General features: G+C 47.8%; 4 protein-coding genes across 4 annotated transcripts; 2 read left to right on the top strand and 2 right to left on the bottom strand.

Annotated features, from left to right (window-relative positions):
- The first annotated feature begins 746 nt into the window (after positions 1-746).
- LOC34622588 lies at positions 747-2,479 on the top strand. The gene is made up of 5 exons (XM_022735744.2): positions 747-859; positions 1,026-1,176; positions 1,310-1,421; positions 1,584-2,227; positions 2,372-2,479. Exons 1-5 carry the CDS (start codon positions 747-749, stop codon positions 2,477-2,479), a joined length of 1,128 nt encoding a protein of 375 aa, XP_022588805.2.
- Positions 2,480-3,560: 1,081 nt separating this feature from the next.
- LOC34622587 lies at positions 3,561-8,859 on the bottom strand. Its single transcript, XM_026338670.1, has 14 exons — positions 8,692-8,859; positions 8,434-8,500; positions 7,729-7,817; positions 7,436-7,532; positions 7,153-7,251; positions 6,692-6,745; positions 6,243-6,340; positions 5,976-6,065; positions 5,733-5,802; positions 5,422-5,590; positions 4,711-5,323; positions 4,277-4,609; positions 3,999-4,182; positions 3,561-3,850 (listed from the first exon to the last, which is right to left on the bottom strand). The coding sequence occupies exons 1-14, from the start codon at positions 8,857-8,859 to the stop codon at positions 3,561-3,563; spliced, it is 2,421 nt and encodes an 806-aa protein (XP_026194455.1).
- A 6,591-nt stretch (positions 8,860-15,450) lies between these two features.
- Positions 15,451-20,369, top strand: LOC34622586. Its single transcript, XM_026338668.1, has 17 exons — positions 15,451-15,609; positions 15,823-15,910; positions 16,022-16,087; positions 16,232-16,377; positions 16,526-16,601; positions 16,712-16,771; positions 16,951-17,043; positions 17,225-17,312; positions 17,542-18,248; positions 18,415-18,527; positions 18,635-18,688; positions 18,984-19,092; positions 19,245-19,389; positions 19,526-19,586; positions 19,713-19,830; positions 19,928-20,024; positions 20,204-20,369. The coding sequence occupies exons 1-17, from the start codon at positions 15,451-15,453 to the stop codon at positions 20,367-20,369; spliced, it is 2,346 nt and encodes a 781-aa protein (XP_026194453.1).
- A 323-nt stretch (positions 20,370-20,692) lies between these two features.
- LOC34622585 lies at positions 20,693-26,570 on the bottom strand. The gene is made up of 14 exons (XM_026338669.1): positions 26,545-26,570; positions 26,162-26,358; positions 25,672-25,971; positions 25,147-25,409; positions 24,724-24,884; positions 24,496-24,622; positions 23,751-23,812; positions 23,100-23,269; positions 22,751-22,883; positions 22,067-22,255; positions 21,690-21,783; positions 21,440-21,550; positions 21,213-21,303; positions 20,693-20,871 (listed from the first exon to the last, which is right to left on the bottom strand). Exons 1-14 carry the CDS (start codon positions 26,568-26,570, stop codon positions 20,693-20,695), a joined length of 2,103 nt encoding a protein of 700 aa, XP_026194454.1.
- Between the last annotated feature and the right edge of the window lie 1,068 nt (positions 26,571-27,638).

Below are 27,638 nucleotides of genomic sequence, written 5' to 3' on the forward strand. Positions count from 1 at the left end.
CTGATGAAGCTGCTCTGAGTTATAGTTCCACGAATTCCCCTAAAGGCGTGCTTGGTGGCAATCCATTTGACGGGATGCCGCAGGAGTACTGATGCACTTCTCGGCGTTTATAGCCCATGGTTTGATTGTATATAAAAGCATATTCAAAGTAGTCTTAGACTCTCGATTGTTGATGCATTAATTATGCTATTGACGAGCTACTCATGTATTCCCTCATTCAGCCCAAGGGAACCCTCCATAGAGTCGTCACCATTGCAATAAAGCAGCAATGGCAAATCATTCATCAGCGAACAATTCTACTAGTAAACACAAAAGAGTACGGTGGGTGAATCAATGGGGAGATCAAGGGAAGTGTAGTAGGTTACCACTGTCAACGGATTGAGCCGCTCCGATCCGAGCATCAGCCACCTTACGCATTCCGCTAGCTTCGCTGGTAGAAAAATACGTTTCCATCACAACATAGTAGTCACATACCGAATAATTGAAGCCTCGATCGATCATTTAATCAGGAACACAACGAGCGTCCCTTCATTCTTGTCGAACAGAGCAAATTAGCCGACCCCGCACGGGTCCACGGAGGCTTGCTGCTCCACCAGAGCTGAGCCCGTGGGGCTACACCTGATTGTTTTAATAGGGGATGGTGTAGATCAGACTAGAATGAAACGGGCTTGTATGCATTGCCCGCATCCAGGTGCAATATTGTGCTGGTTCATAAGGATGAACTTAGTGTAGTTCGATCGGTGCCAATGGCTGGCCCAGACCCCAAACGCATGTATCTGGCGATCAATTCGCAAAATATTGAGAGCCTCAAGGCTGAACGGCCCTATTGGAGCAAACCATTTGTGTTTGTGACCCCCTCGTGAGCCGCACTTGCCTCCCGCTGATTCTGTACTCTTCCTGGCGTGTTTGCCATACCCTTAATGGGCAATTCGCTTTAATAGAATATCGCTGGAAGTTTCATGCAGTAGCTTAGCTATTGTCAACTTGTAATATTGTATCTGGTATTTGTGGTGTGTCAATTTCAGGGGAACGGGTACGAAGTACACTTCCCTGCAGGCGGCAATGATGCTTCAGAAGATGAAGGTGGTCGACTTCCTTATTGATCAGCCATCGGTGGATTTAACCGTAAAGAGCACTGACGGGAAAAGCACGCTCATAATTGCCGTCGAAGCAAAAGTGAGCAATGCAGTGCGTAGCCTGTCATTTGTTTGTCGCGTACTACAGGGCACATACGGCACTGGATTATTTGACCGAACTGTAATTAACTGTACAATAGTAGTTGCATGAAGTTTCGATGGATGCAACGCAGATGAAAGTTTCCGTTCTGGAAAAGATTCTTCGTAAACTAGAGCTGCGTTGTCTTGCTGAAGTGGACCCTTCGGGCAAAGGACCAGTCGACTATGCTGTCCCTGGATCTGATGGTCAGTTTCGCATTGTAGCTATATGTTCTGCTCTACCTATTTGCGTTTACTCCGTTCCGTTGCTCTAACTAAGGCAGATCACAGTAAAACAGCTTTAGCAAATTCGCTAGCAGCACTTGACCTAACATCAGCATGTCCAGTCTATTGTTCTGCTATCGGCAGAGTATGAGTTCTTACACTCTATGGGCTGCAAGACGAAACAGGAGAAAGAGGCCGCAATTGCTGGATTCTTTGGGGAGGACGTTAAAGGTACAGTTCCGGGGGTTTCTGAACACCAACGAAGGCGAAAGAAAGGCGGCGCACGCGAACAGAAATCAACCAAGGAAGGCAACATAGCGCCTAGTAGCCGCTCGGCTTCAGAAGAAGACAACAGTGACCGAGCATCTGATGCCCCACACAGTAACGTTGAGGAGGTGGAGAGCACATGGAGGCACTTCGACGATATCGACGAACTGGAAACGGCTCTAAAAGCATACATACATGAATGGGGAGACGACCACGAAGAAGGCAAAAACTGCGCTCACTGGTTGCGAAGTGTATCACGTGCTAGGGAAACAGGCAAGACTAAAAAATTGCTGGCGAAGTGGAACGCTAGTATGGCTCTGAAGGAAAAGGATGATGACGGTGCAAGGGACGGTGGGAAGGACTCAACTTCCAGGCCATCCAAGGGAAAATCGAGTAAAAGGTCTCCTTCAGCTGGAAGCTCGGAGGGGGATCCTACACAAACTCAGGGACACTGCAAAGGGTCGACTATGCTGGATCCTGAAGCGGTCAAACTGTTTTTCGCTGGAAAAGCAGAGGATCAGGTGGGATGACCGGGATACCGAGACCTAGCAAATAGACATACCACTGACGTCAGGAGTCTACTGGAGTCAAGAAAAACAATTGACGCATTTTAAGCGTTTTCAGTGAGCTGGATGTCTTTTGCGTATCTATGTTCATGCCCGCAGGTAAATCTGAGGCACAAGGGAAAGCCATCCCACCGCCTTACATTTGTAGTGACTCCGCGGTCTGCTTCAGTATGTTCTGAGAAACGTACTACTACAGAGCACAAGTAAAGGTTTCATTACGGTTGTACGCCATGGGGACCAGAAGATTGCGATGTCAAACTATTTCACTAAACAGGACACTGCAGTTACCCGAGCATCTACGCCGGCTACTTTTCGTCAGTGCCAGCAAAAATGGGACCCCAGAAGTCCAGTGGTGGCGCCTCACTGCTTTTCTCTGGCCACACTTGGGGCCATAGGTTTTCCATTCTTGCCTAGACTTAATTGCTCTAGCGAGAAGCTGTATCTCACGTTTCTGTACCCCGTGCGGCGCTCGGTGTATTGTACAGTTTCGTCGCACGGCTAGCCTGAGATTGTAGGCTCAGATTACAGCCAGGCTATGCCTCTTTAGTTTGCTAAAACGCATTTTGTGAAAATGTTCAATGGCTTGTTGGTATAACAATCACGTTCGAAATAACGCTTACATCGAGATCCCAGCCGTAGTCTATGCTTTGGAGATGGGATTGGAGGTACCCCGAAAAGGACTAGTTCCCCCTAGCTGGAAGGGCATCAATGTAGACGAGAGAAGTGCTAGCAGCTGTACTGCGCTGCTCCGTTATTTTTGCGTTGCTCGATACGGTTGAGCGTATTGAACGTGTGAGCTCCCCTATCCGCCTGCGGCGTCCTGATCAATGCGCTCTGAAGTGCTTCAAAAAATTGTGTTATGCAATGTAGACAAGCTTAAGAAGCTAGGCCTTTTCTGTCTATTCTATTCCTGAGTAATCTTTGCACTCCACATAGGCGTGTGTTCACTATGCATCAAGAGCTATGTACATCGGGTGGTTCGCCAGCTTTTTTGTCATCAAGGCCGCAATTGTTGCTACCATCAAAATTGCAGTCAGAGAATGGCAAATTCTGCTTACATTCAACAACGCCCTTGCACCTTGTTTTTGCTGGCTTAATGAGTATTGATGTGGAACGCCGCTCAACTAGCATTGCTAGTTGACTGCTCGCCTAGAGGACAAAACTGCAGTTAAGTTCAGTGAAGACGACTCGAAGCACAAAGTCGCATAAGGTAGTGCTGGGCACACTGATAAATTGCATTTATATGTTCCCTACTGCGTTATCTGACAAGGTTTCGCGATTGTTGTCATCATTGCTTTGGCAGATGGAACAGATGGCATGCCAGCGCTCGTGACTCCTTCTTGTTCATATACGCATGAAGGTTTCCGCCTTTCGTAATCATGCATGCAACACAGATGCTGTCTGCTATACTGGTAAAGCTTGGATTATTCTTGACAGGGTATCTTGCTGCGAGGTCATGATGCAGCCTGGTGACTTCACTCCCCAGTGAGGCTGTCGCTGCCGGATATAAATCCACTTCAGCAACATCAGAAGGGGGAATAAAGGTTGGAGGGCATATGACGCAGATGGCTCCACCAGCTACACACAAAACAAAGAAAGAACAGCTCTGCCAACACCCAAAACCTTGCATGGCTGTCCATCACCTCAACTGCAGAACTTACTAGCAACTAATGTCGCTTGTCTACTCAAGTACACTAGCAATAAGTGTTGCACGGGTTTTCCCCACCTTCAAGTGATCCGTCCTGATTTCGGCAGGAAGCGAGATTGAGCAGTTGCTGTTGCTTTTCCAAGGCCTCAAGCTCGCAAGACCTGACAACTCCTGCCTCCGGTAGCAGCAAAATTCGCGCCACTACCAAACTCACGAAAATAATGCGCCGCCTCATGAAACTAGCCATCAGCGCGGCTCCCTCCTACAGCACACCATACAACAGGCCCCGCACCAGTTGGCGTGGCCACCTGCACGTTCCCCCTTCGAAAGGAAGTCTACACCAGGGAAAAGCCCACCTGGGTAACACGCCATCCCCGTGCACCCAATCCTTGTTCTTCGACTGCATTGCTTTCACTGTGCTTGACAAGAACAGTCGCGCCGGCGTGCATCCATTTGATCTTACTATCCAGAAGGGCTTGGAGCTGAACACGGAGTTCTTTCGGTTGGTCGAGATTTGGGGAAGGTAACTTCGCGTGAAAGCGCGTAACTGGCGTCCGGTAACAGCTGTTCACTAGGTCGGCTAATTTCTTCGAAAGGAGAAATATTTTCTTACGTGAATGCACACGACGGAAAAGAAGATTCGGATCTAAGGAAGCAACACTTTCTGGGTTCCGCAAGTCGTCGGTGAGCTGAAGGCATCAGTGAAGGAGGCGCATGGCTACAAGCCGAAGAATCAAGGATTTACAACAAATGGGCCATCTTGGCAATGAATACAGCACAGCGGGCTTACAAGCGGTATTCTGCTGCTAAGCCCGAAGAAATCCACAATCAGTCGCACTTCCTCCAGGCCTTCTGCACCGCAAGTTGCTGGAAGTAGATGGTGAAAAAGACCCCCTGGCTTCGATGCTGCTGAAGCAAGCTCGTATAGGCTGTCTTCTTCACCCGCCATCTGTTGTACTGTTGAAACACGCCCCGAGATATTATCGATGTGCATTGGGGTGGCAGGTGTTTGTTCGCTAGACCCTTCAGGCAATAGCTCTTCATCGAACAAAGGATTGCGCTCTAGTATCGCTGCACTGGCGGCGACAGAGGTAGCGGATTCGTCTATGTTTTCCCTTGCATTGCAAGATGCATCCTGCCCACTATGGATTGCTTTTGTATCAGCACACTTGAAGCGCTTCCGGAAGTCTTGTTTTCGGAGAGATGTACGATCCTGTTGCCTGACCTCTGTAGCCGCCTTTTCCTTACTTTTGTTGCTAATGAAGATACTACTCGAATCAAGCTCTGCCAGCTTGCGCAGGCAGCAAACGAAGAATCCCCCAGTATTGTTGTGATGTGGCAAAATACGTACACACTTCTCAAGCATCATTGAATCTGCACCAGGCGGAGGAAACATCGTGGGTCTGAGAACATAGCAAAGGGATGCGGCTATTTGCCACGTTTGTGAACTTGCAGACGATTACGGACCTGGGAGATGCACGGACCTCGTGCGTATGCCTACCGTATTCGGTGACGAAATCCTTCCGGAACCTCATCGAACGTGCAGTAGAACGCCGTCTTGCAGCCGCTTGATTCAATGGGCGCTGCTGAGCCCCTAGAAGTTGACTGAGTCTGGTTCGCTGGGGGAGACGGTACCAGCCACGAAGATTTGCCCCTTGTCCACTTGAGTTCTGTGCAGTACTCAAACAGGCATAGATAGCAGTCATCTACGCATGTATGTTGGCTTTGTAAATGAAGCATCAGGAACCAAAACACGCCATTAATATATAAACAGATACGTAGGAACGGCGACTGGGGGCGCCTTCAGTACACCTGGAAGTGCTGGAGGATCCACAATCTCAAGACGACCGTGCTGCTGTGATAGGACAGTGGCAATAACAGCCTTCAGGCAGCACAAATAAGCACATCGATTGAAATCAATGAAGACCCTTGTATGGCTAGCAACGAGCGGAAAAGTGCCCTATATCTGTGGAAGATAAGTAGGGACAATGTGAGACAACTTAAAATTAACAGCAAAGTGGAAGAAAGTAGGCGTGCTTTCAAAACAGCCTTTACCTCGTCTTCTAAAGGGTTCATTGAACAGGTTGAATAAACAATTTTGCCACCAATGCGTAGCAACTGGAGACCTCGATAAAGAATGGACAACTGTGAGCACAGGCAGAATGCAGGTTAGTTCTTCTCCTATGCCACCGTCTCCGTATGCATGCCCATGCTAAACGCTTAAAATATCAACAGCAGAACAATCAGGATGTACAACCTATGCAAGCCTATGCTTCACTCGTTGAACTTCCTTGAGGACCACCTAGTGCGCAGAACCAATACCTGAATTGCATGCATACTGTGGCCACCGCCAGTATTCCAGCTCCTCCAGATATCCATGTTTTTCCGCAAAGTTCCATCTCCACTGCATGGCACGTCAGCTGATGCACATAGTCGAACGGGCAAGCAGAAACCGACGTTTCATCTTTTGATAGAACTCTTCATTCCGTGCCGAACACGAGGTAAATGCAATCAGCTGGCAAGGGCCTCACCTAGGATCCTGTCGAACTGCAGCTTTCCCTGAGGGCACTAGGAACAACCACTTGACACAAAATAGCTCGAAGCCTAGTTTTGTTAGCAGCTCCCTAGTTTCGACAGAGGATAAGAGGGGTGCAGCCAACGAATAAAAGACGGCTTCGTTCAAGCCCTCACGTGTTAGCGGCCCCAGTAGAAAGACACTTCCAAGAGCACATACTTAATAGAGGTAGCCTAAATGACACCTCTCCGCTGACCAACCTTCTCTGAGGGATTGTTTGTTTCCTCGGGGAGCGTCGGGAAGAAGGTGGCTGAGGCACGGGCGGAGTACACAGGATGCGTCATGTTGGTGTACCGGCCATGCGAAGAGCATCACGGGTTGTAAGTACACTACTGATGCTGCTGCAGTATCACGAAGCTTACCGTCAAGGCAGCTGACAGCCACTGAAGGAGATGCTAACTTCTGCACTTGGTGAGTCAATGTCACCGCACGCTTCAGGTCAACGTCATTTGCGACCACTGCGCCTGAGGCGCACGCAAAAAGGGATTCCCTGAGTAGTGAACCCAGTTACCATCGTTCAACATGCCAGATGTTCACAATGGTGTCAAACACGTCCTTGAAAGAGCCCACAAATCCCCCGTAAACGCTAGTTCAGTCTCGGTCGCTGCGGTCCAAAGACGACGTGTACAGGGGTCTGTTAAATGCGTCACCGCATACCATCCACCGGTCGAATGCCAATTGACAGCCCACTGTCCCTGGCCTCGCGCAGCTGAGCCTCCCACTGGAGCATGTCCAGTATTTCAGATGTTTTCGATCCTGACAAGTGCAGCCGTTGCATACAGATAAATATGTCTAACAGCGCCAGCCACTGCAGGGTACGCCACCGCGTCCAAGGGTGGCGTAACCCGTTGCTCAAAATACATATCCATGGACACTTACACAAATAACTTAGCCACGACCAACAAACCACATAGGACTCTAGCACAACTGGCGCACGTACCAGGAGAAGAGCACATATCCAGCACGAGGTGGTGTGGTTGAATATCTAAGAAGAGGCAGGGAAGCATACTAACAGCCTCTTGTCTGGTTAATGCTCCCTGCACATAGCATGGACACTAGTAACGTGTTTGCCTCATTAAGGCTATGCTTCGATGCATATAAGTGTACATTTCATCGTGCAGTACATTGCATATTACTTCTCCCTGACGCACCACCCGATAGCAAACCTGTGTAGTGGATCGTGTGTGGATAGCATGGGAACAGCAAAGCCAGACTCCCTAAAGTTCCTCTCACTCTGAAATCTTCATCAATGATCTGCTCGCGAACCTCTCTAAAATCCTCGTCTTTCTTCATATCGACCTTGCTCGCAGTATCCCATTGCCCTGTACCCCGCACATGTACCCACATGCGGCTTCGCGACTACTTCGCTACTGCTTCTTTTATAGGACGTGCTTCCACGCGGCCTCCTTTACCCCAGAGAAATTGATGTCTGTTCAAGCTGGGGAAAGCTCACAGGCGAGTTGGTGTGGAAAGAACTGTAACTGTCTGACGGTGCCTTTTCCCTGCAGAATATGATGCCGCATAGTTATTCCGGCAAAGGGGTCAGTTCCCTGGGAAATTCTGTGGCCCTCTGGTTAAATGGAGAGGACATCAGTTCGGATACATTAGAGCAAATATGTAAACAATGCATTGAAGTCTAGGGGCAGTTATTCTGGAGACACGACTCAGTTGGAAAATGTACCTCTTTCCTGCTCATTCCTAAAAGTAGAGCACGTGTGCTCCTCCAAAGTGGAGCAGACACATTTACACGTACAGCGGCTGAAAAATCAGGCGCAGGATTATTATATGACCCATTTAGATTACTCCTTCCCCACCAGCCCTAAAGTTGTTATCTATGGCCTAGAGTTTGATGACGTCCTCTGTAGCACTAAGGTACTAAATCGCCTTCAACCCTTCTGAATATGATCAACTCGGAAGTTTGCAGCAGATTTGCCATACCTGGCAAGCGGAGTCGCTGGATCGCCATGAAGTCGTCCCATTCTTCAGTAGCACAAATACCCTGCGCCTGAAAGACACATCTCTCACTACAAAATCAATGCATCTACAAGACAAGCAACTTGTCTTCTAATGCGATATACTCAATCACCGATAGTGTAAAATATGTGTCTCTGTTTCTACAATAGACTACCCCTTCACAAAACTGCAGCGCGCCGAATGCAGATACTCGGGTTCATGAATCGAAAAACAGAAGCGTACCTTATAGTATTCCTCAAATGCTGCATTGTCGCATGTGATCTCGTTGTAGGGATGTGCTGGTGGCTGGGAATTAACAGTCCGTTCGGCTTCAGCTGCCCTCTGATACTTCGCAGCTCGCCTTTTGCCCATAAGTTCTGCTCCCCTGAACCAGCGCTTTCCCCGTGCCATTTGCGGTGTGTTCGAGAGGAAATGCTGAGTAGGTAAATCCGGTGATCCTCCCGTGCCCCACAAACATACAACAGGCCAACAAGACTAGGCTGTAGTTTGCAGCTTCGAAGTCTGCGTGGAGAAAGCATCAACAGAATCATGAACAGATGTGTAAATGTAATTTTGCTTAATCGACGACGGCCAAACACGCAAATGGGCAAGTATATCATTATTCTTTTTGCTGGTAATGCACTGCGTATGCAAGGCGTAGTTTGAGTCCAATTTCACGCCACCACGAAATGAAGACATCTAATCGAAACACCGCCATCTTTTGTTTTTAGGAAAGGGTAAGGATATATCTGGTTCCGAGGGGCTGAATGAGATACCTTCCTCGTAGTTGGATAAGTTACGCTGCCATGGTGGAGGGCTAAGGAGAAGTTGAAAGCCAAATAAATCTTTAAAGTTTCTCAGATGACAACAGAAACGCTCCGAAGTTGACTCTATTTGCTATGAAACGTGTTGGCTCGATATATATGCATATATATATCGCTGTATGCATGCTGATGTCGATATCGAAGGGCCTCAAGGTGGTGGCCCCACAGCGTCAAACACGTGGAAAGCAAAGGCGAAGAAAGCATACAATTGCGGCTCTACATAAAGCAAATACCATTATTGAGCGTAGATCACCTACCCTTCAGCTGTGTGTCCGCTGGTTTTGCTGCTTGTCGTCTGCAAGCGGCTATCTAAAAGGACTAGGGGGCATTGAGCGACAGACTCGTGGATAAAAGCGGCTTACTCAGTTAGGGGTTTGCTTAGTGTTTCGATTTTTCGTTTGCAAAGCTAGTCTGCTCTTTCCAAATTCATTCTCGAGCTGCAAGATTGTGATGTGGACGCCATGCCCCTTCATTGGTTCCTTCATTGAGTCGGGCGGTTATCGTGGGTGAAGCTTCTCAGAGGCATTCAGTCCATTCGCCAGGATCCCAGACTGTTAAAAGCCTTGTGCATTTTTAAGGGCAACTGGTAATGCTTCGCGTCGCCCACCGCCCTTGAAAGGAAATCTACGGAGTACAGGAGGGTAACCATCAACGTGTAAGTGCCAAACTTCCCCGAGTATATTTACGCACTCTAATCATAGATTTAACCAACACAGAGGAGAGGATGTGTTTTCCGGCCCCAGCTCGTGCTAAAAAGCTTGCACGAGCGCACCAATACTGAACTTAAGTAAAAATTGATCCGCTGCCGTGAACAGTCCGATCGACGAACTGTCAGAAACACAGTATTATTGGAGCGCTGATATAAGCCCATCGGGACTGGGGCAGGTGAGACTGATGCAAGTGATTTCCCTCAGCTTATTTGTACAAAAAGTACAAGCGCACGCTTACGTATTCGGGGTAATCAATGCAGTGCCACCAGGGTTACACGCTTTTCCCTCGGCCTTATAAGAATATTGGAGGAGGATTTATTTCGTATGCAGTGGAGCAATTACCAGGGCATCAGGGCTTAAGGAAAACCAGCGTCGTTCGACGCACCGTGTAACCCCATGCATGCAATAATTAATTTTTGGACTGGCATGTCAGCAAATGGAGGAAAGCTTCATACCATCGTTTCTGTGCGTCAAAGGCACTTTAAAGAAGTGCAGAGCTAAGGCATGTAATGTTGTAGAGTCATTCAGCTGTTTATCCCTCCAACTCAGAAAGCATAGCTCATGGGTTTCAGTACATTCTCTGGAGTAAAAGCCTTCGGTGGAGCCCACATTTGCCGTGATGTAGGGTAGCACCTAAACTCTTTCCATCTGAGGTCGAACTGTTTGCGCTTCCGCGCTGATGACGATAGCGGAGGCGCATGAGACATAAAATATCCCGTCGTTACATGGGGTGGAGCATCGCGGTGCATGTAGCACTTTTCCGCCAACTGCAGCAGAAAGGAAGAAGGCACTAGCAGTCGCAGCCGATCGGTTGGTGGGAGGGCCTGTTATTTTGATATTGTGTCACAGTGGCAAAAACGCAGCATACCTTGTGCCTTGGTGCATGCCCCTCATCCTGTCGTCTAGGAGCAGCCTGACTACCACGAGGATACTGTCCTTCAAACCGCATGGTTGTATGAGGTGATGAAGGGCACTGACGCCCAAGTCTACGGCAGCTGTAACTGCATAGCATAAGGCGGCGCTGATGTTCGTAAAAATCTCGATGGTCTTGAGCAGCCGTAGCTACTAGTGGCCTAGACCTCTCTAAGCGCTCCAGAAGTTTCTGAGGGGCATGAAAGCATGCAAGAAACACTGTGACTTTGTCTAATGCGCATATACTGTTGTGAAAAATTTTTAATTGCTGAGCAGTTTGTTTCTCTTTACCTTACTTTATTTTCTCTAAGCATTTTCCAGTGCTCCCTTCGCCTTAGGCCTATATTAAGGCTACGGGTTTCAGCAGCCTTTGGAACCAGAGGACAGGGGCGATTCATTGTAGCGGCGATGGTGGCTAGCATTTTGAAGTTTTCATGAGCTTGCATCCTTTCTTTTGAGCACATCATGTAGGATTTACGCATTCTTTTTTGGTGATGTTCAATACTGCCCATGAAAGGCCTGCTATTGTCGATGCTTGCAGTTATTGCCTTCAACCTGTTCAAGTGCAAGCGATGCTCGCGTTTCCATTCACGAGCACCGACAATTGGGTTTCCATGAGTGCAATCTGTGCGCAGGTTTGTACAATTCATATTTTTTCGCAGCAATTGCACGAAGCACACCAATGTTGGCTATTTTTAATGAAAGGCCCTGTGTTTGAACAGAAGCGATCTATTGTTCCAAAAAGTTCAGTAGCTCCAACCCTCTGTATGACCTTGGAAATAGGATAAGACGATTTTTCTCGATACCCTACGCGGTATCGCAGAGATAGTTGCTGTCTTCGGATTGGTCGAGCAGAAATTTTCTCGCAGTAGTCTTTGTGGGGCTACGTGGGCCCCTGGAAAGACGGTGGACAATAGCAATTATCACATGAATGTAAAAGGTCCCCAACATATTATATTACAATTTTCCAAGCTTTGTATGGCGAGAAGGCATCAGGTTTTTTCCTATGTGGTAGGGGCTGACCAATCGTGCGGGCACCGCATGCACAACGGTAGCGATGGTCTTGGTGCATACCCATGATTAATCTCGGTGCCCGTTTGTACGCTCACCAACTCACGTGATAGTTTAGTACTAATAGCACTAGATGATATCTATGTTAATTCTTTAACACGGTCGGATTCACAGTTTGGTCGCGAAAAGTTTCAGTTTCGTTGCATGATGTACCATTGTGGATATCGCATGTCATGCACTAGAGCTAACGACTTTTTCCTGAGGTCATCAGCAACTCGGTGCATTCTGCATGCTGAAATGGGCAATCATGTACAATGTCCCACCCCCGTAAGTCCACTAAGATTATCTTCCACCACCACTGTTTTCACCTGGCACTTAAACACATAATGTGGATGTCGTAGAGCCTATACGCACAATTTGGACAAATCAGTAGCAGCACTCCTGCTGTCCTCACATAAAGCTGCTAGAATCCCTGGCTCAGGCAACGCTGCCTGGTTTAGGATCTTCCAAGAGTGCATTCCCACGATGTGTGGCAAAATTCCTGCCGGTTCTTCGATCAGCATGCATCAGGCACCCTTGGCCCGCACCATATCACATACGATTGTTTTAGTGGCCCTTTGTGAGTGTAACCTCTACTCAGGATTTTTCTTGAGAGGCATTTAGGTCCAACCCAAATACAAAACGTGCTATAGAGTCATTGAGTGTCTTCGGAAAAGATTCCCCTGAGTTCATCCCCTCACCCCTAGGGCTCCGCCATGAGGTAGAGGAACAGCTAGAATGCGCATCGTTGCACCCTTCAAGCACTCCAATCACTCAAAACTAGCCACAAAACCCAACTAGCGCACAAGCACTCAGCATTGAACTCAACTGTCATGAACAAGACCTACTCTGCAACCAACCCGACTGACGAACAGTTAAAACGACTAGAATAAAAATTAGTGAAGAGTGGAGTAAATGTAGTGTATTTAAACGTGTTTAAGTGTACTTAGTAAGTGTACCTTCTCCCGGTACACCCACAATAGTTCTCGATGAAACTAAGCAGATGATCTACGACGGGACTCAGCGTGACCACTTTGAGCAAGAACAAATTGAAGCTTCCTCCGAGCGCAAGCCAAGCTGGTTCAAGTCACACCATGCGTTGGTTACACCATGAAATTAGTGTTAGGATAAGAATCCAGTGGAAAGATATGAGTAAATGCAAGAATTTAGTGATATTTTAGACAATACCTATGAATTAACCGGCTATAAGGAATAGACAACAAATTGTTTCTCTCGGATTACCTACTGGTGGTGATTCATTGGGTAGCGTTGACGTGCGTTACTGCTGGTGTAGTGGTCTTTTAAGTGCCTGTCTACGAGAGTGTCCAGCGTATATGGATATACTTTCGATTTTCGACAAAGCTAAGTGCTACGTCGGTGCCTCCTACAGTAGCACGCTTGGGAATGAACATATCTGGATGCCTCAGCCACTTTTTTTAAACGACATCAAAAGATTGTGCACGTCACCTATACATACTGGGAAAAAATAGCTCTTAAAGCGTGCTGTTAGCCAGCAAGTCAAGAAGTCCATTTAAATTCATGATCATTGAAAATGGTGTACTTTACTTGCTTTTCCCCACCAAATTTGGTGCGAGAACGAGTAGACACTACTTACATTTGCGGTGGAAGAGGCTGAATATATCATAGTCCTTTCCGCTAGCTCTTTTTTCTGTCCCCGCCAATTTTCCCAGTACCGCCAGCTACCGCATTCCTTTGGGCGAGGTGCTCCAACTGTACCCATGGAGGATCCCAGCACCTGGACCATGACTACTGCTTCATCATACCCATTACTAAGTGTTTTGTCTTCTTAGCAGATGCATTTCTCCAAGGGATTCTCGGAGGATAGTAGAATATGCATACTGTCCACCGACACACTGTATTGAAACCGTTGTGCCTGTAGGGTTCGTGCAGGTTTGCATTCAAAGAGTGAACATCAGCCTGCTTTATATAATGTCCGAAATGCATTGTAGTATTGGCGATCATTTTATGGCATGAATCGCAGCCTAATCGCTTCTCCCAGAATGCACGTGCAATGTGAAAAACCTGTTGCAGGCAATGAAAGAAAGGCATGGCACTCTGGGTTCAAAGTGAAGAACAGTAAGGTCATCAGATATCTTTACACTACAAGGTGCCACATGTAGTATGAATAAGAGCACTGAACTATCAAAGTTTTGGATCATTCAATTTGGAGCCAGGGGAACAAGCGTAGATCCAGGCCGAGTTCTCAGTTTGTCTACTGTACCACAAAAAGCATACCTGCACAAAGCAATTTCCTCCAATGCATACAGATATGGTATGCACTGAGAAAACTTCGATTGCATCGTAAGTAGCAGCTTACTGCTGGGTTACTGAAATTTTCACATAGATACTTTTACATCGCCACATGCGTCCCGTGACATAAGCCTGATGAGCTCCTGCAGCCGGAAGAACCCTTTTTCAGTTGTGCAGCCCCGCAACCTTGCCTGCCCAGATTTATTTCGTCGCATTTAGGGTGCAGTTGTAGTCGACTGGCGAATTCAGCCGCTAATTCTCAACGAACGAAATTCTTGAAAACGAAGGTTAATCAAATTCACGAAGCTTTGATAGCGAATTTTTTGTGGATCCAATTTTGAAAGGGGGTACACCGGATATCAAGGACAGTGGAGGACAGCTATGCCCAGTATTCCTGGACTGAGCGAGTGGTTGTCGGTGCTATCGAAAGCTTCCGCACACTACCGCTAAAGAGCCAGAGACTGTGTCTGACTAATTATATGCAAGTTTCCAGGTAAGAGCCGGAGACTGAAGGCACGTTTCTTTGGTAATACTTCACACTGAGAATTTTGCTTGTTGTGGCCATCAACAGGAACCGCTGTTGTGCGGGAGTCGGGTATTATTGCATTGCATTACCCGCCCACTAAACAGGTAGACATAGCTTTCATTAAAAGAAACAAAAATGCGTTAAAGTAGCTCGCTGGTTCTGGTAATGACATGAGCCACGAGCCTCCGAAATCACTGTGCGTGCAAAATTAGTCCGCAAAAAGCTGGAATATGTCCAGCCTTGAATCTCCAAGGTAAATGTGTATGGTTTGACCTGTTTCCAGATGAGATTTGTTGCTTTGAAAGAGGGGTTTTTGCGCCGGGGTGTCTGGCATCGTCGTAGATATTCTGGAGGAGTTGCAGCCCCAAGGCGCTGTGGGCCACTTGTCTCATGCTAGTCATAGTGCGGCGGGCAGAGAAAGGATAATCCTAAAACACAATATACATGCACAGTGGCATATTTGGTGCTCGTTGCGTGCATCGTCAAGCCTTGACTATCAAGGAGGCCCTAAGCAAAGCACCACTCGATCCAGCGACAGCGCGCTCTCCCTATCTTCGTAAATCCCCAAATTCAAATAGCATTAACGTAAAAACTGTCTCATCGGATACCCTGGTCGGCATTCCAGCAGGGGTTCGCGTCATTTTGTACAACATCCAGTCATTTATGGGACTCTTCATTTTTTATTGGACCACACAGCACACACTGAACAATGAGCAGCTTTTACGGGATATCTGGAGCCAATGCTGATGACCAGACATGGGGGCCTGGGGCGTGCACTTCCCTTCATCAGATGCATGGCTTAAAACCTATCACATTGAGTCAAGTATTGAAGAAGAAGAGCCGCCATGAAAAGATTGTGATGTGCACAGTACGCCGGTGCACCCTTGAGAGACAAGCAAAATGAAAGCTTGACATGTCATAACTAAGTATACACAACCGTCCAGCCGACTGCTAATTGGGCTTCTGCGCAATTACAGGCATCAGGCTGTATTGGATACTAGAGGAAGGCCCCACGCAACGGCTGCTGTGCTATGGCGTGCATTTTGGGAAGGTTGGCTTCCTTCTGAGGCATTCTGTGCAGGCATATGATTTATTTACATCCCGCGTAGCCGACGATGCCATGGTCGATATCCTGTTAGTCGGTGATTCCCTCGCGAACGTTGTTCTGGGTAGGTGTCCCCGAAAAGGAGGGCTGCAGAGAGCTTTAAAAATAATTGGCTTCCTGCAGTAGGCTCAACTGCAACAGTGTGTGTATGTAGCTGACTATGTAATGCATGCAGGGGAGTCCCGGACAGCGGCGGTTGATCTGGACACAATGATCCTGTTCGCCAAGCTTGTAACCAAGGGTATGCTACATCAGTTTTGTCGAATAGCATCCGTGGTCTTTGTGAATGTTGTAAAGGGGACAGGAATGTTTGAATCAGTTCCGTATCGTTTTTTCATTAACACCATCGGGAAGCCATGGGATGTTTGAGTGCGGTTGTTTGAAGGCACTAGACGATCGCTTGTTGTGTTCGACCTTCCATACGGCACATACAGCACACCAGAGCAGGCAGTTGCAGCAACCATCAAAGTCGTTCAGGAGACGGGTATTCAGGTGGTCAAGCTGGAAGGTTACCTTCCGGAGGTTGTCAAGGCAAGGGTTTTGGACTTATAATATTACAAATCACATCCAGGCTTTTGTGCAGGAGTGCGATTTGACGCTCCTCCCGAGTGCGTACTACTAGCCCTCCGACTGATGCAGAATTTCGGCTTTTGTCCTTCAAGGTCACTTTGTTATGCAGGAGGTGTCCAAGTATGCGGCAGTGTGTTGCCACCTTGGTTTGCTACCTCAGACTGCCACGTCGTTTGTGACTGCAGGTGAGGCCAAGCCCTGTTTCGTCCATGCAGGCGTCATGTGTCGGTTAACTTCCGTGAGTCTAATTCCCAAAGGGCCTGAAGGCTACTTGGTTGTGACTCATTTTGCGCAGGTGGCACAGCAGAGGATGCCGAACGGCTTTTACAACAGGCACTTGACTTGCAAGATGCAGGTGAGTAGGGTTACCATATGTCATACCTCTAGCAGCAAGCCCTACTTTGTCTTGATCGAAGACGAAAAAGTCCATATGTGTATAAGGCGTTTCAGAGCATAAATTTCAGGGTACTAGTAATATTTGTTTGCAACTGTGTCATTTAATTATATTCCGAGCCTGTGTGTTTCCGGATGAAGGCGCGGCAATGCTAGTACTGGAGATGGTTTGTACCGAGGCGGCAGAGCATATCTCTCGCAGCCTTCGCATCCCCACAATCGGCATTGGAGCAGGTTTGACTTAGTCAGGGCAAAAGCACTTGCCGTTAGTTCCTTAACGATCACATGTTGAACTGCACATGGCATGTCTTAGCGAAAGACGCAATGCAGCTTAGTGCGAACTGGCAACTGCTATGTGGGTCACTTTGCTTCTGATTCTACCGTGGTGGTCACAAAAATGCATGTGCGCTCTTAGGTGTAGGGTGTGATGGCCAAGTGTTAGTAATCCATGATATGCTGGGGCTCTGTGGCCCTGGTGCCGCGCAATATAAATTCGCCAAAAGGTAAGGGGCAGTAGAAACTATACATGTATATATACATACACATCTATGTGGCTTAGGGCAGTAGAAACTATATATATACATATACATATATTTGGCTATGGATCCTCGATCTTGCAAGTTGCTGCGCTGAAGTCCATTAGGGATTTTGAGCGCTTTTCATGCCCTGGCTCAGCTAGTTGCTTGCATAAGCGGTTCTTTAGGGTTCTGCGTGGAGCGTGTTTCTAAACAGATATGCGAACCTCTATGATATGGCAGTTTCGGCTTTGGGAACTTTCAGAAGTGAGGTGGTACAGGGTTCATTTCCTCAACAGTGCAATTCGACTCCTATGAGACCGGGAGAAGGTGAAAAGTTTGCTGATACATGCGCGCACCGGACATCAACTTCAGCAGACTCAAGCACGATCGCCGAACGAGGAGGTGGCATCAGCAGCTCTGTGACTTTGGGCTCAACCAAGCAGTACTCTGCTGAAACAAAAAGCTCTGACGTCCCCCAAGAAACGGATTCATCAGGCCCTTATAAGGTGTGCGTATGGGGTGGTGGCCGCATGGGGCAGCTCTTTGCGTGGATCCTTGCTGGTTCACCTCAAATATTGGCTACGGATCAGCACGGTCATGCAGGATGGCAACAAAAGCAAATGTACGGCATTGAAGTAACCATCTGTACCTCAAGAAAAGACTTGGTTGCTGCATCTAATCAAAACGGAGGGCGCTTAAGTGTTATTCGATCACATGGACCACCGACCACTTCCAGCAGTCCTAGCAATGACCGCACACACAGCTCTACGCTGGCAAGCATAGCAGAAAATCCATTGGGTGCCGCAGGCAATGGGGAGCAGCGGCTGATAAAGGTGATTTCTCACAGTACTGCTGACAAGCTCCGTTACACATATGACCTGGTCATAATTGCATGTCACTCTGCCGCCACACAAAACATAGGTGCGTTACATCGCCTAAGCTGTGCAATTGGCTTGTGTTGGCATTGGTTTTAATGTATCTATGAGACATCGGCACACACACACACACTCATAGACTAGATTCCGTAAAGTGTGCACCTTCATATTGGTACACTTCTCCAGCTCACCGTTGGGTTGCATTTGCGCAGCAGAGTCAGCTTTCCGCATGGCGCGCGCTGGCGGCATGGTGGCTTCGTTGCAAAATGGACTTAAAGCCCCCCGCATATTACGAGCACTACATGATCGGCAGCTGCAATCCGGCGTATGTCAGCTGGTCAACTCTAGTTTTAATATGAAAGTCGGAGTATCCTATGATGGTCAAGAGCGATCGCATAGTGCTAGTAGTATCTGTGCGGCTTGTGCCCTCAGGGTGAACCTCCCGCGCTTTTGTTTATGCCAACATCCCTTGCTGCAGTGGAAAAGGTATGCTTGCGAAAGTTGACGGCACCTTTTATTGCAATGGACACCGTACCCATCTACTCGGCCTCCTATCATAATGCCACAAATGACAGTGGGGCTTTTCGCGGTTACTGACTTCTTAGTTAAGAGATGTTCACTGTTCTCCAGCTGTGACGGTGTGGGGGAGGAATGGATTCATACTTTTTGCGTCCTGATAACGTCAGGTAGTTCAGCATCTTGTTTCTAAAACCTCTTAGGGGAACCATGCCGCCGCTTGAATTCGGAGGGTCTTCCGCTGCTGTGTCAAATGTGCCTCCAGGCACCCCTTCTTGTTCAGGAAGTTGGCAAAGGTAATGTGAAGATATGCGGACATCTTTGGAGAGCATCGCAAAAGGCTGGAGAGTTGCATTCTATTTTAATCTCTAGAGGTAATCAGCTTCGCAATATCCGAAGCGCCAAGCCTTTGACTCAAATGATTTGTGACTTAGTCACCGTAAGGTAACCAACAGTGCAACTATGGATTCGCTTCTGGTGTCACAAGCGGGCATCAACCGTATTTGTGTTACTGTCTCACGCGTAGGTATTCGCTGTGAGCTCTTGCCATGTCATCGGCTAGACGAAATTCTGTGGGAAAAAGCAGCAGTTAACTGCTTTATTAACCCTATTTCTGCTCTACTAAACTGCACGAATGGCCAGCTTACCGATCCTCGTTTGGAACTTGCCCGGTATGACCAGACTGACCCTACATGCCACGTCCACTTCGTACAGTGCCCCGGCACATCCATTCTTTATGCATTTTCACGATGCTTGATGCATTTACACTCAAATTTGCCTGGTAGTATGTAAACACTGGCTTTTCAGGAAACTCGTGGTGTCGGAGGTCGTGGCTGTTGCTAGGGGAAAGGGTATCCCGCTGACATTTGTACGTTCCTAATGGCATGTAGGCGCACGGCAGTCGACGTCACTCAAGGTGTGTTCTAAGGCAGACTACTAAAACTTGTGATACGTATGCATCTCATACTGTGGGCTCGTATTGCTGAGGCCTCAGGCATCTGCCTCTGCCGCGGCCCTTGATGTCGCCTGCGCCACTATGGAGAATTCGTCTTCCACGTTAGGCCAGCTCCAGGAGGGTCGTCCGACTGAGTTAGTAGATATTTCTGGAGAAGGTAGGGCTCTGTCTGAATACTAGTGAACATCGAGTAACCAGTGCAATGGGTGGTGGAATCAAACGGCCTGTGAAAGTGTTTTGCTGCGATTGCGCAGTCATCCGGGAAGCCAACCTGATCGGGTTGAAAGCCCCTGTAAACAGGCTGCTCCTAGAGCTTATAGGATTACTCGAGTCCACTCAAGCGCGCCGTCTGTGCATTTCTTAGCACTGTAACTGAGTAGCCTTTGAACAAGGAAGCTAGAAGCGCCTATGTACAACTTCCATGGTGTTTACTTGATGCTACTACTTGATGCGTACTGCTGCCACCCTCGCATCGCAGGTGATCGGGGGTGGATTAACAAAACTTTTGGTGCTTGATTGATTCAACGCAGCACTACTTGTATACTCAAAGCAAGTGTAATTACTCACGGGTTACCTGGAAACATGCCACTTTGCAAGGGGAGCACCAGTTTCGGGTGCGTCGCGATTGGTATGAGCATGCTTATACCTGACTTGACGCGGATTTATGAAAGCGCCGAAGTACTGCATAGTGATTAGAACGGCAACTGGCCGCATCGTGCCCAAAATAGTTCCTGGATTTCCAGCAATATGGGCAGGTAATTCAAGAACACGGAGATAATGGCGAATGGAAGTCGTTTCTGCTCCGAATATATATTCGACAGGAATTAATTTGACCTCTCTGCTGCATATCACATGCAGTTATCCGGTGAATCCCGTTTTTTATATCAGCCACATTATCAACTCAGGGAAAAAGTTTCCCAGAGTATTTTCGCGGCCATACCACTTCTTTGCCCCGCTGGTATGGACACTTGGGGGGTAACTTCAAGAAAGACGAGTCCGCAAGTGCGAAATCTTGTCATTTAGTGTTTCGCATGCCACTGGTAACGTGCTTCCTTATGGTAGGAGTAAAAGCCCTGGATGAAGGCGTATGCGGACTCGGGACCGTGAGAACCGTATGGGTACGGCTCTGGCATGATTCCAGTCTCTTCAATCTGCTTCAGCAGTGGAGTAAAAATGCGCCATGCTTCACGCAGTTCATCTGCAGCAAAAGTAGTAGAACCAATACGGGGGGCTCATGTCTGCATAACTGTGTTTCCTTGTACGCTGCAAACCCGTGTGATGAAAAACGGTCGAACCGTCACAGGGTCCCGAAATTCGAACCTGTTCGGACGAAATTTTGTTTGTCTCCCTTAATTACATCAAGCAGCAAGCGTTCGTAGGCATCCGGAAGGCGATCAACTTGTAGCCGGTCCATCACTGCAGTTTGCAACCACAGCAGGTACAGAACAGCGATGCCGCATGTTCAACTCCGGTAAATATATGCTACCAGGCAAGTAAGCGACTTAATACTCTTTTTGCAGGGTGATTCATGGTATTTACCAGAGAGATCGAGTTCAGTTAATTGAAGTCCCGGGGCTAGCCCCGGCTTCTTTGTATAGAATTTCAGGTAAATGGCTTCACGGGGCTGTACCTGAGAGAACCACGTTTCCCACAAGCTTAGTAGTTATCGCTGATGTGAAAGATCATACACAAGGCTGGTGGGTGCTGTGTCTGGATATAGAACTCATAGCACGACCCCGGGAATAGCTTAAAAGGTAACTGCTTACGATTATGACGAGTTCGTTTTCTGCGAGATCCTCTTCAGGGTAGAATGCCTGTGCGATAGGGCGTAACTGAATGCGAATCTCCGTAGAGCGCTTCTCCAAAGCTTTCCCTGCCTATGAAGGCGCAAAACATAATACGCAACATTGTTGCACTTTCATGCAAAAGGCACTCCGCTATGGCGCTTAGGCTCAAAGATTGTCGTAGGAAGCCTGTATGTTCGACGGTTTACTTTACTTTAAATATAAAAGGAACGTCTCGCCATCTTTCGTTCTCGATCCAAAGCGCACACGTGCAGAACGTCGGCGTCCTAGAGCCTTGCGGGACCGAAGGATCCTGAAGGAAGACATGTTGCATCCAAGTGCCCGGCACTTATTCGACTTCGGCAAACAACCCTTGAGGGTAACGAATTACTTGGAAGCATTACATACATCTAAATAGCCGGGTTGAGAACCGTCCAACGAGGCCGTATACTGCCCCAAGATAGTCTCTTCCAGTTCTGCGAGGAACCGCGTAAACAAAAGCCACATGACGCACTCTGTTCCTCGCAAGTAGTGCATGATTCTGCAGCCCCATAAACAAGGTTTTTCATTGGCTAACGATAGCTTAGTCCTCGGGCGTATTGCTGCCAAATAGCATGGTGTAACGCACTGATAGGGGGCATCTGCTTCAACACCTTAACCTTTTCATCGCGGACATCTTCATCGCTTAACGATACAGGGGGCTCCATGGCGATTAGTGTCAAAAGCTGCAGCATGTGGTTCTGCATCACGTCTCGTATGATTCCTGCATCACGCAAAAGCATGCTTCCTAGCAGGGTTCTCGGTATCTTGTAGCAAATTCATTCACATCTCTATAACTGGCCGCAGAGTTTGGCCTCACCGTAGCTATTGAAATACCCGCCACGCCCTTTGGTTCCAATATCTTCTTTGACAGTAATGCGGACACACCGTACGTTGTGCCTATGGAAAAGCTGCATATGAAACATTCGCTCAGCAGTTGCACAGGGCTGGCGCTCTTCACACTGCTTTCCAAAGCCACAATGCATGGAGGAAAAGCTGCGGTTCAGTGAGTATTTAAACTGCACTAGCTTTGTCCACAAACAGGCTCCACCCTCCGGTAAGTTGCGTACCGGCTTGAAGGCGATATTAGCAAAACGGAAGGAGATAATGGAAAGCGCCATCTCTTTGCCAAGGTAGTGGTCAATGCGGTAGATCTGGATGAAAAAAAAAACTCGATCGAGTGCTCGAATGTAGTGTCGCTTCCCCTTACAGGCTTACATGCATCCTAGATGAGCTGTGAGGAGAAATCGAAGCACTGCATCTGTGCAAGGGCTTCCCCTGGGCCTTACCTCCTGCTCCTGTAAGACCTTCATAAGCTCGTTGGACAACTCTTCCGAGCTTATGCTGTCCCGTCCGAATGGTTTTTCCACCACTACTCTATTCCAACCTAAGGAAACCAGAAGCTGTGAGGACGGTTTCGATATTCGAAGGGTAAACATGTAAATATTGCAATAAGCCTGGCAATGCCTTCCGCCGTGCTCCAGTAAAAGGCTTGACAATTCACCCACAGCTGCACACGCAGGCAAGCTGTAAACTCGCGTGTGGTACTGTAAATGTCCAGAACACCGAGCTTGCTCGCGATGGTCGACAGAATAAGACCTACCCTTCACCGCCCAGCAGTGTTCCCTCAGTGCTCGCGTCGTTAATGCAAAAGCTTGCGGTGGAAGCGCTAAATAGAAAAGCCTGTTGTTGCTGCCTTCCAGAGCCTCAAGAGATCCTAGGTGTTTGCTAAGCTTTTCAAGTGCGTCGCCATCGTCGTAGCTTTCTCCACTCCTGAGAACAGGTAACAATACGCAGCCGTACAACTCTGAACATCCCGCGACTACGCTGTGCTTGTGTCAAGTCGGCGTGGTCTTTGTTGTTTTTTATAGCTCTTCGGGAATATAGGGACTAAGCTTGCAAAACACTTCTTGTGAAATTCACTTGTGTTCCTGGCTGACAACCCGGAGGTCAGTCGAGAGTAGCGTGGTCTTGTCCGCTTACATATATGAGCAGATGCCTTTAAAGCGCTGCACGAGGTCCTCGCATTTGTGACTTAAAGGAGCCACTTGACGGGAGAAGTAAGTAGACAATTCCCTGAGGACCCACTAACAAGCAACAAGTAGTACATTGCTGCCTTAGGAACACATGAACAACGAAGAAACGACCTTCCACACACATTATTTGTAAGAGTTCGTCCCAGGACTAGTGTACATTGCTCGTTTGCTAAATGGCTAAAATCATCATACAAACATTTGTTAGTGTACGAACACACGCAAGATTATCTGCGATTTGCTTCCAGAATTCCTCGAAGTCTAGCCTTGAACGCGCAAACCCCTACACAAATATAACATACAGCAGGGATAAAGAGAATGAATTCTTGGAGATTGAGACTCACAAAATGTTGACACTGCTGTGGTGAGCAGCGGACATCTTATCTAATGGTTCATAAACACCAGTACGATTGTACCTAAAGCTGTGAACTCTTGCCTACCACGACGTGTACGTTGGGAGGAAGGAGCCCTTCGCAGAAAAGGCTGAAGAGAGCGGGGCTGAGAAATGAGTTGACAGAGTAGAACCCTCATATTGCACTTTTTTGAATCTCAAGTGAACAAGTCCGTACTATTCAATCCGCACTGCATGTTATATGACTCGTAGGCAGCCGCGCAAATGCACAGCATATCGCGATTAATTTGCTCACTAGGTCTTTCTTTTGGCAAGGTCCCCGCTCGCTCCAAAAATCACAACAGAAAGATGGCGCATTTCAAGTGCAGCAGAGTGTGCTATTTGGGCTTGCGAAAGCCTTGCATTTTTCCGCCTTCTGTTAGCGAAATCGTCAATTGACGGAAAGGAAACCACGTAGGACCCTCCGCTATAAATCACTTCAAGGGCGGGGTAACGAAGTGGTGACTGCACATTGTTCGCCAGAAGGAGAGTACTGCATTGGAGCAAAGAGTCTAGAAAGGAATCGGTATAAGACCTCTGGCCAAGCGGGAGCAAGAGCAACGTGCTAGGCGTACCTGATCCATTTCAGCCTCCATGCGGAACCATGTGTCCAGCTTAGACTCTCCCTTGATCAAAAAGACTTTGCGGCTTGCCCCGGTGAGGACATTTAAAGTGACCGAAATACGATCATGTACGTCGAAACTGTCGGAAAGGCGCACGATTAATGCACTCTACGCGTTGCATCACACTTTGAGGCGCACGTTCATCCAAGCTTCACACGTGATCTAGCTAATTTTGCTCACCGGTCTGTTGTAGAGTGAACAACGAGAGTGCGGGGGCATGTCGCTGCTTCATACTGCGTCGGAGTTAAGGGAGGGAAGATTGAAGCTATGTGTCCATCATCTCCCATGCCCAACAGGACGAGATCTACGCCGCCATGCCTCCGAAGCAAGTTACTCAAATCCTGAGAACCTCACGAAGTGGGTCGCATTCCACAAGTAGCCTGTGGTTGCCGCGAGGCAGCCTACCAGGCCTGTAAAGAGAGCTACAAAAGGAAACGATATGTATGCTGCATCACAGCTGCCGGTGAATGTCTGTCAACATGGAGCCGCCTCCGCTCATCCAGATACGTTCACTCCTAATGATTAACTACTCAAGCAAAAGTGCCAATTGAATCAGATAGTTAGAGAAATAAATTGATATCTAGGCAGTCATACAAGGCATACCTGCCTATACTTTTCAACACACTGGTCCAAGGGCAAAGATGTATCGGGGTAACAGAAATCGATATTGGCATTGGGCCATGCAGCAGCCGTCGGCCTGAACTTTTTGGCATCGTCCAAGTCAGGGTCACTCCACACCTCTTGACCAAAGAGTTCTTCCATAACGAGACGGACATTAGATTTCTTGTCAGTTGGTTGGACGTATCGTTCATCAACGAGGAAGAAGCTAATGCGTGAAAAGTCTAGAGTTGCATGCAACGAACTTCCTGACTGCTGTGGACTCATTGACCGCCGCTGTCCGTGTTGTCTTTGGAAATATTCTAACGCTGTTTGTCTGAGCGCCGCGTACAGGGGTCCCGGAGTAGAGCCGCCTAATATCCAACGATAGCACATGGCTTATGGATGGGGTACCACGAATACGGCAAACCGCATTAAAACGACCACAGCAAAAAGCTATTTAGAGCTACTAGAAAAACGGAATTATTGCGTCAGCCAACAAATTGTGTGGTTTATACCAAGGGATCTTACCTGACACCCCCACAACGAGCTGCTTAAAAGGATTTGCATCCATCAGCTCGCTGAGACACCGGAGGACAAGGTTAAGACTCTGGGCTTCGAAATCCTCGGCACTTAGGCAGGCTACACTTATAGCATTCGGCTGTACAGACCGAAGCCTCCTTCCCCCCGGAGAGGAGGCTGCGTTTAATGAAAGCATGGCAACTTCCCCAAGGTGCCCGGGTTGCAAGACCCAACCGGCTGCAGGACAGGAAATAAGACGCACTTTCTCAGCATGGGTCAAATGCTGGCAGCATCTGGCGTCCTCTCCAGCTCTGCGTCACAGTGCATTCTGCTGTCATGCTTTGCTTCTCTAGTAACCAGTGCCTCCGGATTCCTTCATTTTTCCGCCCGTTCAGCGACAGAAATCCATGTGTTCAAAGAATTTGCATGCATACATAGCTCAAAAAAACAGCTAGAATCACGATATGCGTGGACTCTCTGCAATGTGTAAAGAAAGCACGTTCAAACATCTCCGACAAGGGCGAGGCTGCAACAGCGGTGGAACGGACTGTACACTCAACTGTGGGGTGGGTCAATTCCAGGTAAAGCTTACAAGTATGAATATCCGACATGCTTGCAAAACCAGCTTCACTCCCAGGAAAAGTACCGCTATCTCTTCGAGCAGAATGATGCGCGTCGCCGGAAGCTCGCGTCAAACTTTCGTAGGAGAGAGATGCAGCTAAAATACAACACGACAGGTGTCAGGAGCTGTTGAGCACCATACTTTAAGCAGAATTATGTGTTACGTCATATTTTCACACACAATTGTCTTCGCCTACATTCCAAAGGGCACCTCCGACTGTATCTCACCAGGAGCCTCTAGCCGTCAGTAGGGACTTCTACAGGCTACCTTTCATAACGCAGACCATTGCGGTCGCTTTTATCCCCTCCTGAAGAAAATAACAGAGCTGACGGATATTCCTATTCTAATGCCGCAGAATACCCCAGAAGAAAAATTCGGTGTGCGCGAGCGCAGCACGCTCATTTTGGGATATAGAGTCTGGGCACACATTATGGATGCATTAGATACGAGCAGAAACTCATTGTGCGCTACTAAATGTAGAAATTATATATTAGTTCGGGCAAAGGATCTTCTGTGTAATTCGGAGAAGAGATCGGTGGCAATTTTGGATCCATAATAATAATAGAATCCATGACATTCTGGTACACAATGCCGCGTGCTCGAAAGCAGTGATTGAAGTCTCCGTGCATTGGTGGATCCGGGAGTGTGTAATGTAATATATTGGAAAGTGTTTGACAAATCTTGTGCTTATCTACTATTGTTTTGTCCTCCAATCTTGTTCTTAGATTCTAGGAATGGTGGGCTTGTCCGTAGTAGGCATAGCTACACTCCAATACTTTCTAATTCACCGGTTGTGTTTTACGAAAAATTAGTACACAGTTAAATGGTTGGGTTCACATATCCTACTTACCACAGAGGCACATTAGCTCGGTACAAAGAAGACGCAATGTTCTATGCGTGTGCTAAATGCTATATGCGACTAGTTGTTACTCCAGAGTGTTTAAGGGTGCAGCTGTGCACACCCTACAGCCTAGCAGTCTCTACCCGCTCACGGTAAAACGCTAAGGCAAAAATAGGGTACAGGTGGTGTTCCTCTGAGACAAACTTCATAATTCCTACCAAATTTGTATTGAATCCGATGCTCAGTGTCTCCCTGCACCGATCATATATGGACCTTTAATGGATGGATGCAGCTGCCCGTCCCCCGCATCCACCACCTGGGGATCCAATGGAATTTGGGACCTCCCAAAAATAGCGTATGTTTGATTAAGCTATTCGTTGATTCAGTAAACTGATTTTATTCAGCAACATTTTGGGGAACATCATATGCTATGGAAGTTGATGGCGGCACAACTCCTGCTAGTGCACACGTGCCGGCGGGCAAACTAATTTAAACCCAGTTGCTTCACAGCCG

Source organism: Cyclospora cayetanensis, unplaced genomic scaffold (assembly GCF_002999335.1).
Source record: "Cyclospora cayetanensis isolate NF1_C8 unplaced genomic scaffold, CcayRef3 CcayRef3_contig_292, whole genome shotgun sequence".
Classification (NCBI taxonomy): Eukaryota; Apicomplexa; class Conoidasida; order Eucoccidiorida; family Eimeriidae; genus Cyclospora; species Cyclospora cayetanensis.

Bases quoted from the DNA above. Each gene is read 5' to 3' on its own strand.
- LOC34622587 (XM_026338670.1), bottom strand. From the start codon at position 8,859: ATGGCACGGGGAAAGCGCTGGTTCAGGGGAGCAGAACTTATGGGCAAA. The intron at 7,818-8,433 runs GTATGGCAAATC...TGCGGGGTACAG, and splicing joins CCAGCGACTCCGCTTGCCAG to GGCAATGGGATACTGCGAGC. The intron at 4,183-4,276 runs GTGGGCTTTTCC...GGTGTGCTGTAG, and splicing joins GGGGATGGCGTGTTACCCAG to GAGGGAGCCGCGCTGATGGC.
- LOC34622585 (XM_026338669.1), bottom strand. From the start codon at position 26,570: ATGGTCTGCGTTATGAAAGGTAGCCT. The intron at 26,359-26,544 runs GTAGAAGTCCCT...CTCCTACGAAAG, and splicing joins TGCGTTATGAAAGGTAGCCT to TTTGACGCGAGCTTCCGGCG. The intron at 25,972-26,161 runs GTGCTTTCTTTA...TGTGACGCAGAG, and splicing joins CTTGTCGGAGATGTTTGAAC to CTGGAGAGGACGCCAGATGC.
- LOC34622586 (XM_026338668.1), top strand. From the start codon at position 15,451: ATGAGCAGCTTTTACGGGATATCTGGAGCCAATGCTGATGACCAGACA. The intron at 16,602-16,711 runs GTGAGGCCAAGC...CATTTTGCGCAG, and splicing joins CACGTCGTTTGTGACTGCAG to GTGGCACAGCAGAGGATGCC. The intron at 19,093-19,244 runs GTAATCAGCTTC...TCTCACGCGTAG, and splicing joins TTCTATTTTAATCTCTAGAG to GTATTCGCTGTGAGCTCTTG.
- LOC34622588 (XM_022735744.2), top strand. From the start codon at position 747: ATGGCTGGCCCAGACCCCAAACGCATGTATCTGGCGATCAATTCGCAA. The intron at 860-1,025 runs GTGAGCCGCACT...TGTCAATTTCAG, and splicing joins TTTGTGTTTGTGACCCCCTC to GGGAACGGGTACGAAGTACA. The intron at 1,177-1,309 runs GTGAGCAATGCA...GATGCAACGCAG, and splicing joins TAATTGCCGTCGAAGCAAAA to ATGAAAGTTTCCGTTCTGGA.